Below are 14,691 nucleotides of genomic sequence, written 5' to 3' on the forward strand. Positions count from 1 at the left end.
TATTTCACTGCATGAAATAAGAATTACATGAGAATTAAAATAGTAGTTTTCTAATTTAGAAGTTAACTGTTGTAGGTTATTTATTTTGTCATCACTTTTTAATGTGTCAACTGTTAAGGAAATGCTACTTACTCATAGTTCCCCATGAGCCTATTTTTAGACTACTCTAAAAACAGCTTTTCTCTGAAAATATTTCTTTTCACAGAGAGACTGTATAATCAAAGCACTTACAGTCTTAGAAAACTCTGCAGTTCGCTGACGTCCTTAGTTTTGTATCACTTTGCGTAGGATTTTACCATCTGTCCCTTATTCAGCAGATGCATTATTGCATTTTTGAATGTGTCCATCTCTATCACCTTGGAATTATTTAGAAATTAAGTACCTTAGGTCCATTTGTCCTTGTGCTAAATATAACTTCCACCAGTTAGAAATGATCATTAAAATTTTAATAGATTATAGTTTTAAATTTTAAAGGAGTAAATTAAGCTTTCTTGCTTAGGTCATTGAGTTGGAAAATCGTCTAAAATCTTTTGAGAAAAAGTCAAGAAAGTTAAAAGAAGAGAATAAAAAATTAAAGAAAGAAAATGATTTCCTGAAATCCCATTTAAAACACTGTCAAGAAGATTCAGAGGCGAGAGAGAAAGAGCTAGAGCACCTATTGAAGGTGAGCAAAGATTCAGAAAATGACAAAAGTGAGCTTCAGATAAAAATCACCGATCTGGAGAAGGAAGTCACTGCCCTGAGGAGACAAGTGGCAGAAGCTAAGGCTTTGAGAAATGAAAACCAAGAGGAGGCGGGTGCAGAGGAGAAAGCGCATCCTCATCCAACAGACAAAGCCAAATCTGAGATGACCACCACAGACGTGAGAGCCCGGCAGTATGACTGCAAGACAACCACTACCAAGGTGAAATTCAAAGCTGCCAAGAAGAAGTGCTCCGCGGCTCGTCACTGCACTGTTCTCGATCACTCGGTCAAGGTTATGAGCCATGTTGAGAACCTCAGCAAGGACGGCTGGGTGGATGTGAGTGAAGGCAGGTAAGGCTCTCATTAACTTAGCTCTGTGGTGGGGACAGGGTGCTGCACATGTAAAGCACTGGCAAATGGAGACTGAATTTCAACTACTGTCGATTTGGTATTCAGAAAAAATACTGTCAGAGTCTTTGAAATATCTTGGGAGGTCTTGTTCTGAGCTTATTGACTGAAATTTGCATGCAAAATTAGCCACAACTGCATGAGTATTTGAATAGGTGCCAGGAAGCCAAGAAGAAGGCAATGCCTGATTTCTTCCAGTGATGCTATTTTCATGCAGTCATGAGGCTTGAAATTGACAGTTTGGCAGGTTGATTTAATTTGCTGGCCCTTTGCATATTCACCACTGACAGCTAAGGATTCCCAGGCAAGCCTACTAAGTCGGTTTAGTTATCTTGTGACATGCCAACCTGGGAGGAGAAACATTTTTCCCCCTTAATTTAGTTAGATAAATTTTGAATGACCCATTTCAGCTTGTTACCAGATGTCTACAAGCTGTTTAACAGCCTTTAAATTAAGAACCATCTTCACTAATTATTTCATGTGTGTATTATGCAAAGTCATTGTACAAACTTTAAGTGGATGGAAGTTAAAGATTCCTTAAGAGACATACAGATTCGTATTCTTGAGTTGTTTAGTCCCTATTAGCGATCAAGGGGAGCATATTAAGTCTGTACATCTCTCGGCCTCACACCTGGCTGTCCTCTCATGGTTACACTTGAAGCATAGACACAAAGGAATGACACAGCAGCTCTGTTTACACCCATGCAATAAAGAAGCTCAGTGTTAGAGCTGCTCACTGGCTATCCACTTTCTCATGGTTTTAACCATTCTGCCTTGTTTCATAATAATATATACCTATATTTACTGTCTCTAGTTGATTTGTTTGTTTTAAGTCTTCTGCAGTGTTCTTTTTTAGATATGGGATGACTATGGATATTTTTTCTGAGCTACAGGCATAGAAATGAAAAATGAGCTTAAAACATAATGGGCACTTCTGTTGTGGAAGAAGGTGCGATGCCTGTTCTGGCCCTCATAAGTAGTATGGCTGACATACCTGTAGAAAAAGGCACACTAGAGAAAAACACGACATTCATTTTTCAAAGTTTTATGTGACTGTGGGAGATGAATGAAAGCCCAAAGAATGGGAGAAAACGTATCCATTTTTTATGCATAGCCTTCCTGAAGGATGGACAGTTATGTAGAAATGTAGATAAAAAAGAAGGCTAACTATATAATCCCCAACTAAGAGCAAAGGCTGGAGAGACTCACTAGCATCACTCTTTCAGAGTGTCCTAAGCCTCTGCATGGCACTCCTTCCTGGGCTGTGTGGGCCTGTGTGGACTGAGAGTCTTCTTTTATTGAGTGTGGTAGATGAGGGGATTTCATTTCACAAACAGACACACAAAGGTGACAAGTATATGTTTTATGCTTTGCTTTGGAGAAAAGAGGTGTATTAATTACTTTTCTATTGCTGTAATAAAACACCATCATCAAGGCAACTTAGAGAAGAAAGAGTTTATATTTGTTTATGCTTCCAAAGGGTTAGAATCCATAATGGTGGGACAGCATGTCAGCCGACAGCAGGCATGTCAGCAGGAACAGGACACTAAGAGTTCACTTGACCGTCAGGCACAAAGCAAGGCAGAGAGACTGACTTGAAAGTGGTATGAGTTTCAACTCTCAGAGTCTATCCCTAGTGCAATAACTTCCTGTAAAAATGCTGCACCGCCCAAATCTTACCACAGTGCCACCCACCCAGTGCTGTGGGCAGTACCCATTCAAGCCACCCGCAAGCCGCTCTGTCAGTACTTGGGTTTATGCCAGTTTGCTTTAGGGTAACAGACAGAAGGTAAGAGGTGAAGGACACCTTGTTTCTGAGGCTGTTTCCAAGTTGTTCCAGTGCTCTTTATATCAAAGTTCTCCGAATGGCAAAGTGTCGTAGTATTGTGTTCTGACCTTGAGCAACTATTTGCACATTATAAACACAGAGATGTCCTGTAAAAATTTCCAAGCTTAAATATATCCCAAACCAATGTTACCTGGTTCCAATGTGCTGGTATATTTGGGAAACCTTTTAAATGATTACAAAAGACGTTCTAGTCTTTAAACGGATAAACTGAAAAAGCATGTTTATGAGGAAAAGAGATGGCTCACTGGGTAAAGTTACCAAGCCTGTAGACATGATTGTAATCATTAGGATCATCATGATAGGAGAGAACAAATGCCTGTGAACCTATCATTACATGTGCACGATGGCATGCATACACGTGTGCATAAACACACACACACACACACACTTATGAAGGCAAAGCCAGAGGATCAAATCTGTATTTCTCTTTCTTCATACCTTTTCTCAGTTTCTCCTTCTCTGGCCTCAGAGGCAGTTGTAAACAAAATAGTACTTTATGGGGAGTGTCGAGATAAACCTTTAGGGGGCCCATTGAGAATGGTGAGTGAGGGGTCAGCAACTCCTATGGCTCTTCAAAGGGTCCTGACCCACTGCACCCAGTGTTGATCTACTAGGGACTCCTAGCACACTATTGAAGCCTGAAAATGGATCTGGGGCTAAGGCGCTGACTGCTTCCCCCTTCTTTAAGGAAGTCTCCTGAGGTGACCTGGCCTCCCCACATTTTCTAATAGTTACACCACCCTGCTTGGCCTTCAGTCATGCACAGTAACGTTAGATCTGTACCCTGAGTCTGGCCTTGGAGTCTGGTTCCCAGGATGGCACATGGGCTCTGTTGCCTCTCATCCCCCTTCTCCTGGTTCCTGATCCCCACAGTACTTAACTCAAAGCCCACTGAACATTTATCTCTATCTTCAAGGAAAATCTGGTGCCAACTGCAATCTGTGCCTCAGCAATATAATACCCCTGTACTTCTCATAATATATTGGTATAGCTTATTTATGTCTGAGTCATTGTATATTGATAAATACATAAAAGTTTGGTAATATATTCAATTCCAATTTCATCATATCAATGCATGTTCATAAAGCCATATGTTTTGAAGAAATATCACTATATTTTTAAATAGAAGAATATTATCTAAATTGTTCAGCAGTATAACTCATTTTTGCACAGTGATGTTGTTATACTTTCTGTTTGGCAAAGCAGTCTCAAAAATCATTTAGCTGCAAAGAATTCTCACACATTAGAAACCATGCCATGGAGTGTCACAGATAGCATAAGATTCTATTTGCCTTAGTTTTCTATAGTGTGCTACTTAGCTTTTTGTCAGCTCGACACACAGTTATCTGGGAAGTAGAACCTCAGCTGAAGAAATACTTCTGTCAGATTGCTTGTAGGCAATCTGTAGGGCATTATGTTGCTTAATGATCGGCGTGGGCGGGCCCAGCTCACTGTGGGCAGTGCCACACCTGGGCATGTGGTCCTGAGATGCACAAGGAAGTAGGCTGAGCAGCTGTGGGGAGCAGTCCAGTAAACAGCACCACTTCTTAAACTCTGCTTCAGTTCCTGCCTCAGGTTCCTGCCCTGACTTCTCTCAACAAAGGAATGTGGCCTGATAGCTGTAAGATAGAATAAAGCCCTGCTTTCCCAGGTTGTTTTTTGTCATGGTGTTTTATCTCAGCAATAGAAAGCCAAAGACATAAAGTGTAATGATTATTTGGATACTGAGAAAAATGGAACTTAGGCATATGTATATATAATATACAATAACATTATATAAATGCCACCTGTTATTTATTTCACACAGTTTATAAGAGCATGCTTCTTCTAATTTATGTTGCTGTGATAAAACCCTCTGGCAAAAGGCAGCTTGAGGAAAAGAGGGATTAATTTGTTGATGCTTCTAGTCACAGTCCAACACTGTGGGATAGCACAGCAAGAACTTCAGGAGCTGGAGCAGAGACCACAGAGCAATGCTGGTTTCAGGTCACTCCTTCTTTTGTGCTCAGCTGGACTTCCTTTCTTTTCCTTTTTTTTTTTTTTTTTTTTTTTCCCTCATTGTTGTTGTTGTTTTGTTTTGTTTTGTTTTTTGAGACATGGTCTCACTGTATAGCCATGGCTGTCCTGGTACTCACTCTGTAGACCAGGCTGTCCTTGAACTCACAGAGATCCACCTGCCTTTGCCTCCTGAGCGCTGGGATTCAAGGAGTGCGCCACCACCACCTGGCCTCCTGCTAGCTTTCTTGTATACCAGGTCTACCTACTTGCCTTGGCACCTGTCTGCTGGTCCCTCCGCCTCAATCAAGAAGACAGTCTCTCAGGGACAAAGCCACAGGCCCTCTGCTGAGGGCAGTTCTTCAGTTGCAGTTCCCTCTTTTCAGGTGACTGTAGATTGTATCGAGTTGACAAGAGAAAGTAACCACAGCGTTGATTCAGTAATAATGAGAGAAGGAAAGCTGAGGTGCGTAAACCAGATTCAGAAAGACAAGTACTGTTTTCTAACCTGTAGAATATGGATTAAAATGTAAAAACTCTGTCTCTCTATCTATATCTGTCTCTCTGACGTGAAAGTATAATAGGGAATATGAGGGGCAATAAAGAGGTTTACAGACAGATAGAAGGGGAAACAGGGTAATGAAAGAAAGACAAAATGTTTTATTTCATGTATCACATATTTATGTATAATTTATTTGTATATGTTCATATACATATTATGTGTGCCAGATGAAAACTGCAGGGCTATATGTAATATAGAAGGCAGAAAAGAGACAACTTTCCCCCTCCCCCGCTTTTGTCTCAAGAAGTAAGCTTTCAACTACTGCCTCCTGTTCCAGCATCATCATGCCTGCCTGCCACCATGATAGTCATAGACTAACCCTCTGAAACTACAGAAACTGTAAGCAAGTGCGCAGCTAAATGTTTTCTTTCATAAGTTGCCTTGGTCTCTGTGTTTCTTCACAGCAAAAGAAAGTAACTAAAATGACTTTAAATGTGTCTTTTCTTTAATTATATTAAAATGGGGCACTATAATCTCTTCCTTGGCTCTCTTAAGTGTGGCGAAAGTCTGTTGTGTGATAGCTGTTCCTGCTGAAGGATTGCTGTCAGCTTCCATTTCTTACTGTGCCTCTCTCAACAGTCTGTGAACGTTAGTCTTAGTCTGAGTTTGGAGGGTGTGATTAGATGAGGTTACCTTTTAAGTGAATGAGTGCGCTCCTGTTTTCTAGGATGGAACTTGGCCGGATCAACTCAGATTAAGTACTGAATAGAATACAAATATATGATACGTGGAGCTTCTGAAAAGTACGATAAGAATCATTTTATAGAGGCTCGGTGGCATGTTTTCAGCTAACAGCCATTTTCTATTAAATCAGTTGGTAAGGCTTGAGGGGGTAACAGGTTTTTAACATGTCTTTTGAGACAATGTCTCATGCATCACAGTCTGGCCTCAAAAACCCTGACCCTCCTGCCTCCTCCTCCTCCCAAGTGCGCAGATGTTTTTTAATCCATGCAAATTCCTCATCAAAATTAAGAATAAAGACTAAGCAAAGAGGAACTAATTCTCTAGTGACTTTCTAGCTTTCAACTGTTCCATCAGCTCTCCTGGAATGCTGCCTGCTGGTTCTCCAGACTGGAACTGGATCATTAGTGCCCCAAGCACAGAGAATGCCTGCTATTTTTGGATTGTAGTCATGCTGTCAGCATGCCTTGGATCTCCAGTCTACAGGCCTACAACCTGGCCTCCTTAATAATGTGATCTATGTCCTGAAAATATATACTTGTATACATTCATCTTACAGCTTCTGGAAAAATCACAAGTAATACACATTATTACCGTCCATCATCCCCTCCAAAAGAAAGTAGTGAAGTTTGAGATAAAATACTGGGAGAGTTAGTCACACGAAGTGTCTTCACATATAACAAACTTTGAAGGAAATAAATTGAAGGTTGGTGATAAGGAGTTAGTTATGTGGACCTTTTGGGACGGGATCAGCCCCTACGCTGGAGAGCAGAGTGACCCATCATGTGGATGTTTCCTGTTCTCCAGGCATCTCTGCTTTATGTAATGAACAAACTAGCTGTGGCTGTACAGGCAGAAGCTTTACATGCATCCGAGACAACTGACTTCTCACTAAAGCACATGTGATTATTGACACCATTTACTATTAGACAGAAGCCAATTCCAAGCCCTCAGTGTGGCACGGTTCTCCAGAGGAGCTAGCCAGTGCCTTGGCCTATGGTGATTACCATAGACCTCTTCCATCATAAGTGGCATCAGGTTGTTTTCCTAATAAGAGATAACTGTTTTGTGCATACATCTTTCCTTTGAACTTTTTAAAAACAATTTATTTAACTCTATTTTATGTTCATTGGTGTGAGGGTGTCAGAGCCATTGGAACTGGAATTACAGACAGTTATGAGCTGCCATGTGGTAGCTGGGAATTGAGCCTGGGTCCTTTGGAAGAGCAGGCAGTGCTCCTAACCACTGAGCCATCTCTCCAGGCCTCCTTTGAACTTTTATAAATGCCATATATTTCCCTACGATATAGAACATTCCACAGAGTAGGAGACACATTTTCTAGCATAGGATATTTGATAATAAACTGTGTCAGGGAGTTTTCTGGTCTTACCACATGTCTGAGAGACATTTTCTTGAATTCTAATTGTTATAAGAGGCCTCATTCAACTGTGGATGGTACTATCCCTGGGCAGGTGGCCCTATGTTATATCAGAGAGATACCTGACATGAGCCTGGGAACAAGCCAGTAATCAGTATTCTTCATGGTTTTGGGTCTAGGCTCCTCCCTTGAGTTCCAGCCCCAGCATCCGTCAGTAATGCACTGTTACTTATAACCTGAAACAATGCTTTCCTCTCTGGATCATTGTTTGTTATTCTTTTTATCCCAGAAGCAGGGTTACAAGGATCCTGTTACTCACGTAGAATGGCTTTCCCTAGGGAATCCCACTGCTGTTTGTGCAGGGAATATCTAGGACTGTATCCACTTAGCTCCTCAGTCATCAGTTTTAACAGTTACCAGAAGAGGCTACAAGATGGTGACTCTCAGCAGTCATGGTGTCTGAATAACAGGAGCTCAGAGACTGTAGAGCAAGCCACTGACCATTACTGACTCCAAAACACCAGCATCTGTGTTTCACCAATAAGAGGAGGGAACCTGGGTCCTAGGGATGCATGGTTTTGGCCTCTCCAAGAACAGATCCCTGGTCCCAAGGACATGCACATGGTATAAGCCTTCTGCTACCCAGTGCCTTTTGCTTATCTGAGGACAGCTCTGGAGCTCCAGGGACACATAGTGTCAGCATCTAGCCGCCTGGCTCCTCCCACTTCCTTGAGAAAGGCTCCTAGATTCCTAGAACTGAGTCCCAGGCTCCGGTCCACAGTTTTCTGCCAGTCTTTGAGAAGACCCGCCAGACAACAAGATCATACAGGGTATTGCTCCAAGATGAGTCTGGGTAGCAGGAGCTCAGTGACTGCGGAGTGAGTGAGTGGCCTTGCTACTGACTCCCTCCCAGATGTTTCCTGGTGAAAGGAGTGATCCCAGCTGTCAGGCATGCATCACTCCAGCCTCAGGCTGTCTGGCCCTTCTCATCTTCCCAAGGATGCCTCCGAATTCCAGGGAAGCACAGATCCAGGCTATGGACCACCACGACTCTACTAACCTTCCTAAGGAGACTTGCCAGACCTCAGGATAATAAAGGTTAGAACCCAGCCCCACCCCAAACCCCTGCAAGCATGTCCAACTGAGGCATAGCCAGCAGAGGAGAGCTGTGGGCTATTCGATGAGATCCAACCTCCAGCCCATGACCCAATTTGGTGGGTACCAGAAACAACCAGCCAATGCTAGGGACAACCACATGACTAAAGGCTGGTATAGAAACATGATCAAAAAAGCCATTGTAGTTTGACACCATCAGAACCCAGCTTTCCTACTACAGCAAACCCTGGATATCCTAACACAGCTGAAACACACACACACACACACACACACACACACACACACACACACACACACACACAAATGACCTTAAATCTTGGTTATTAAGATGATGGAGGCCTTTAAAGAGAAAACAAATAAATCACTTAAAGAAATACAGAGCTGGGCATGGTGGTACACTCCTTTAATCCCAGCACTTAGAGGCAGAGGCAGGTGGATCGCTGTGAGTTCGAGGCCAGCCTGGTCTACAAAGCGAGTCCAGACAGCCAAGGCTACACAGAGAGACCCTGTCTTGTAAAACCGAATATATATATACATATATATATATGCTATATATCCAAATATATATAGTAAAAAATACAGGAAAATACAATCAAACAGGTGAAGGAAATGAGTAAAATGGTTCAAGACCTTAGAATGGAACTAGAATCAAGAAAGAAAACACAAACTGAGGAAATCCTGGAAATGGAAAACTTATGGAAGAGAATGTGAACTGCAGATGCAACATTACCAACAGAATACAAGAGATTTAAGAGAGAATCTCAGGCATAGAAGGTATAATTGAAGAAATTGTACATTTGTCAAAGAAAATATTAAATAAAAAAAAATCCTGACACAAACACCCAAGAAATCAAGGATGTGATGAAATGACAAAACCTAAGATTAATAAGAATAGAAAAAAAAGAAGATTCTCAACTCAAAGGACCAAAAAATTATTTTCAACAAAATAATAGAGTTTTTCTACAACCTAAAAAAAGAAGGGTCTTTAAATGTACAAGAGGCTTAAGGAACACCCTCCCAACAGATAATAATAAAAACAATAAATCTACAGAACAAAGAAATATTAAAAGTGGCAAGGGGAAAAGGTAGACCTATAAGAATTATACCTGACTTCTCAACAGAGACTAGGAAAGCCAGAAGGGCCTGACCAGATGTCATGCAGACACTAAGAGACCACAGATACGAGCCCAGACTACTATACCCAGCAAAGCTTTCAATCACCGTAGAGGGAGACAACAAGACATTCTATGACAAAACCAAATTTAAATAATATCTATGCACCAACCCAGCTCTTCAGAAGTAACTAGAAGGAAAACTCCAACCCAATGAGGTCAACTACACCCAAGAAAACATAGACTATAGATAACTTTACAACAGCAAAAGTAAAAGAAGACAAACACACTATCACTACCAACACTACAAAAAAGGAACTAACAATAATTGGTCACTAATATCCAATAGCAATGGACTCAACTCTCCATTAAAAGACAACGGCTAACAGAATGTGTATGTAAACAGGAGCCAACATTCTGCTGCATACAAGAAACACCTCAGCAACAGTTATAGACGTTACCTCAGAGTAACAGGCAAGAAAAATGTTTTCCAAGTAAACAGGCCCAAGAAGCAAACTGGAGTAGCCATTCTAGTATCTAATAAAATAGACTTTCAACCAAAATTAATGAAAAGAGATGGGGATGGGCACTTCATTCTCATCAAAGGAAAAATCCACCAAGAGGACATCTCAATCCTGAAGATCTATGCCCCAAATACAAAGGCACCCACATTTTTAAAAGAAACATTACTAATGCTTAAAGTACACATAAATCCCCACACATTAATAGTAGGAGACTTCAACACCCTACCCTCACCAATGGACTAGTCATTTAGACAGAAATTAAAGAAGAAAAATAATGAAACTAACAGATGTCATGAATCAAATGGACCTAACTAGTATCTACAGAACTTTTCACCCAAATACAAAAGAATATATCTTTTCAGCACCACATGGGGCCTTCTCCAAAATTGACCACAAAGCAAGCCTCAAAAATACAAGAAAATTGAAATAACCCTTTGTATTTTTATCAGATCACCGTGCATTAAAGCTGAACTTTAACAACAATAGAAATAATAAAAAGACTACACACTTATAGGAACTGGACACCTCCCTATTCAATGACCACTGAATCATGGAAGGAAAGAAATAAAGACTTTCTAAAATTCAATGAAAATGAAAGCACAACATACCCAAACTTATGGGACACCATGAAAGCATTGCTAAGAGGAGCATTCTACTACACTAAGTGCCTTAATAAAGAAATTGGAGAGATGCCATGCTAGCAACTTAACAGCACACCTGAAAGCTCTGGTGTCGGGGGAGAAGCAAGCACACCCAAGGTGAGTAGAAGGAAATGAACTCAGGGCTGAATACAATAAATTGGAAACAAAAAGAACAACACAAAGAGTCAACAAGAGCTGGTTCTTTGTGAAAATCAACAAGCTAGACAAGCCCTTAGCCAAGCTAACCAGAAGGCAGAGAGAAACTATCCAACAAAATCAGAAATGAGAAGGGGACAAAAAACAGACAACAAGGAAATCCAAAGAATCAGTAGGCCTTACTTCAAATGCTTATATGCCACAAAATTGGAAAAATCTAAGTGAGCTGGGCAATTTTCTTAATAGATTCCACTTACCAAAATTGAATCAAGATCAGTAAGCAAGTTAAATATTCCTATAATGCCTAAGGAAATAGAAGCAGTAATTTAAAGCCTCCCAAACAGGAAAAAAAAAATCCCAAGGACAGAAAGTTTAAGTTTAGAATTCTACCAGATTTTCAAAGAGACAATACTAGTATTTCTCAAACTATTCCACAAAATAGAAACAGAAGGAACATTGCCAACTCATTCAATGAGGCCACAGTCACCCTGGTATCCAAACCACACAAAGACCCAACAGAGAATTTCAAACCAGTTTCCCTTATAAACATTGGCACAATAATACTAAAAAAAAAACAAAAACAAAAAAAACTTGCAAACCAAATCCAAGAGCACATCAAAAATATCATCCACCATTTTCAAGTAGGCTTCATCCAAGGCGTATAGGAGTGGTTCAATATAAGAAAATCCATCAATGTAATCCACCATAGAAACAAACTGGGGAAAAAAACCCACATGATCATCTCATTCGATGCAGAAAAAGCATTTGACAAAATCCAATACACCTTCATATTAAAAGTCTTAGAACAATTAGGGATACAAGGCACATATCTAAATAAAATAAAGGCAATATACAGCAGTCCTATAGCCAGTATCAACCTACATGGAGAGAAACTTAAAAGCAGATCCACTGAAATCAGGGGTAAGACAAGGGTGCCCTCTCTCTGTATCTCTTCAGTATAGTGCTTGATGTCTCTAGGTAGAGCAATAAGACAACTAAAAGAGATCAAGAAGATATAAATTGGAAAGGAAGAAGTCAAAGTATCACTATTCACAGATGATATAGTAGTATTTATAAGTGACCCCAAAAATCTACCAGAGAACTCCTACAGCTGATAAACACCTTCAAGAAACTGGCTGGATACAAAAATAAATTGAAAAAATCAGTAGCACTTTTGTATACAAACAACAAATGGTCTGAGAAACAAATTATGGAAGCGACACTCTTGACAATAGCCATAAGTATTTTGGTGTAACTCTAAGCAAGCAAGCCAAATACCTGTATGACAAGAACTTCAAGTCTCAAAAGAAATTGAAGAACATATCAGAAGATGGAAAGATCTCCCACACTCATGGAACAGTAAGATTACCATTGTAAAGATGGCTATCTTACCAAAAACAATAAACAGATTAAATGCAATTCTCATTAAAGTACTAACACAATTCTTTACAGACCATGAAAGAACAATTCTATGCTTTATATGGAAAAACAAAATATCTAGAATAGCTAAAAACAATCCTATACAATATAGGAACTTTTGGGGGGTGTCTCCATCCCTGATCTCAAGCTGTACTATAGAGCAACACTAATAAAAAACAACATGGTACTGGTATATAAATGGACTAGTTCATCAATGGAATAGAATTGAAGACCAAGAAGTAATCACACACACCTATAGACACTTGATTTTTGAAAAGAAGCTTAAACCATAATATGGAATAAAGATAGCATCTTCAACAAATGGTGTTGGTCTAACTGGATGCCTACATTTAGAAAATTGCAAATAGATCCATATTTATTATCCTGGACAACACTAAAGTCCAAGTGGATTAAAGACCTCAACACAAAACCAGAAACACTAAACCCATTAGAAGAGAAAGTAGGGATAAGCCTTGAACTCATTGGCACAGGAGACAACTTCCTGAACAGAACACCAATAGTTCAGGCTTGAAGCTCAACAATTAATAAATGGGACCTCATGTAACTAAAAATCTTCTGTAAGGCAAAGGACACTGTCAGTAGGACAAAATGGCAGCATATAGATTGGGAAAAATCTTTACCAACCCTACATGCAGCAAAGGGCTAATATCCAAAATATATAAAGAACTCAAGAAATTAAACACCAACAAACCAATAATCCACTGAAAAATGGGGTAGAGAGCTAAACAATTCTCAAAAGAGAAATATCAAATGGCCGATAAGAACTTAAAGAAATGCTCTTTGTCATTAGTTATCAGAGAAATGCAAATGAAAACCACTCTGAGATTCCATCTTATGCATGCTAGAATGGCTATGATCAATAATTCAAGTGATAGCACACACTGACAAGGATCTGGAGAAAGAGGAATGCTCCTCCATTGCTGGTGGTAGTGCAAGCGTATACAACCACTTTGGAAATCAATCTGGCATTTTCTCAGAAAATTGGAAATAGTTCTACCTCAAGACCCAGCTATACTGCTCCTGGGCATTTACACAAAAGATGCTCTGTTATACAGGTACATTTGCTCAACTATGTTCATAGCAGCTTTATTTGTAATAGCCAGGAACTGAGAATAACCCAGATGTCCCTCAACCAAAGAATAGATAAGAAACTATGATGCATTGACACAACGGAATACCACTCAGATATTAAAAACAAGGACATCATGAAATTTGCTGGCAAATGGATGAAACTGGAAAATATCCCAAATGAGATAACCCAGCTCCAGAAAGACTATATATCACTTATAAGTGGATATTAGCCATATAGTAGAGGATAACTATACTACAAGTCATAGACCCAAAAAAGCTAAGTGACAAGGAACGCCCAAGGGAGGATGCTTTAATCTCAGTTATAAGGGGAACTAGAATAGACATCAGAAATGGATGAAGAGAAGGAACATGGTAGGAGAGGGAGTAGGGAGGGAAATGAAGGTGGGGGAGAAGGGACAGGAGGACAGAGGGCTTACAGAGAGAAGAAAAACCATGGGCAGAGGCATCTCTGAGGCAAGATGGAGACAAGACAGGCTAGGCTCCTAGGCAGATATGAGGGTGACTTTAGCTGAGGCTACTAGTAGCAGGGGCTCATAGAGACTGAAGAGGCCACCCTCTAACAGACTGGACTTTTTGTAGACAGAGGGGAATACCAACACACTCACAACTTTGACCCAAAATTCATCCTGCCTACAAAATGTGCAGAAATAAAGATAGAGCAGAGATTGAGAGAATATCCAACCAGTGCCTGGCCCAACTTGAGACCCACCCCATGGAAAGAGCCAACACTATTAATAATACTCTGCTATATTTAGAGATGGGAACCTCTGAGAGGCTCACAGCCAAACATTGGGCAGAGTGCAGGTAGCCTCGTAGAAGAGTGGGGCAAAAGATAGAAGGACCCATTGGGGACAAGATCTCCAAAAGAAGACCAACAGCATCAACTAAGCTGGACCCATGGGAGTGGTGGCTTGTAGAGATTGAAGCAGCAACCAAAAGCCATGCATGAGTTTGACTTAAACCCCCTACACAATGTTGCTGATGGACAGCTTGGTCTTCATGTTGGTCCCCTAGTAGGGAGAGGAGAGCTGTGCCTGACATGGACTCTGTTAC

The 14,691-nt window shown here is 40.4% G+C and overlaps 1 protein-coding gene across 2 annotated transcripts in view; it reads left to right on the forward strand.

Moving 5' to 3' along the window:
• Positions 1 to 14,691, forward strand: part of Cntln (centlein) — a 273,121-nt gene that overhangs the window by 180,890 nt on the left and 77,540 nt on the right. For both annotated transcript variants that reach the window (XM_051163969.1, XM_051163971.1), the window contains exon 15: positions 500 to 1,035. In XM_051163969.1, coding sequence (XP_051019926.1) covers positions 500 to 1,035 — 536 coding nt within the window. The remainder of the gene's footprint in view (positions 1 to 499; positions 1,036 to 14,691) is intronic.

The sequence above is a fragment of the Acomys russatus genome, chromosome 2 (genome assembly GCF_903995435.1).
Source record: "Acomys russatus chromosome 2, mAcoRus1.1, whole genome shotgun sequence".
Lineage (NCBI taxonomy): Eukaryota > Metazoa > Chordata > Mammalia > Rodentia > Muridae > Acomys > Acomys russatus.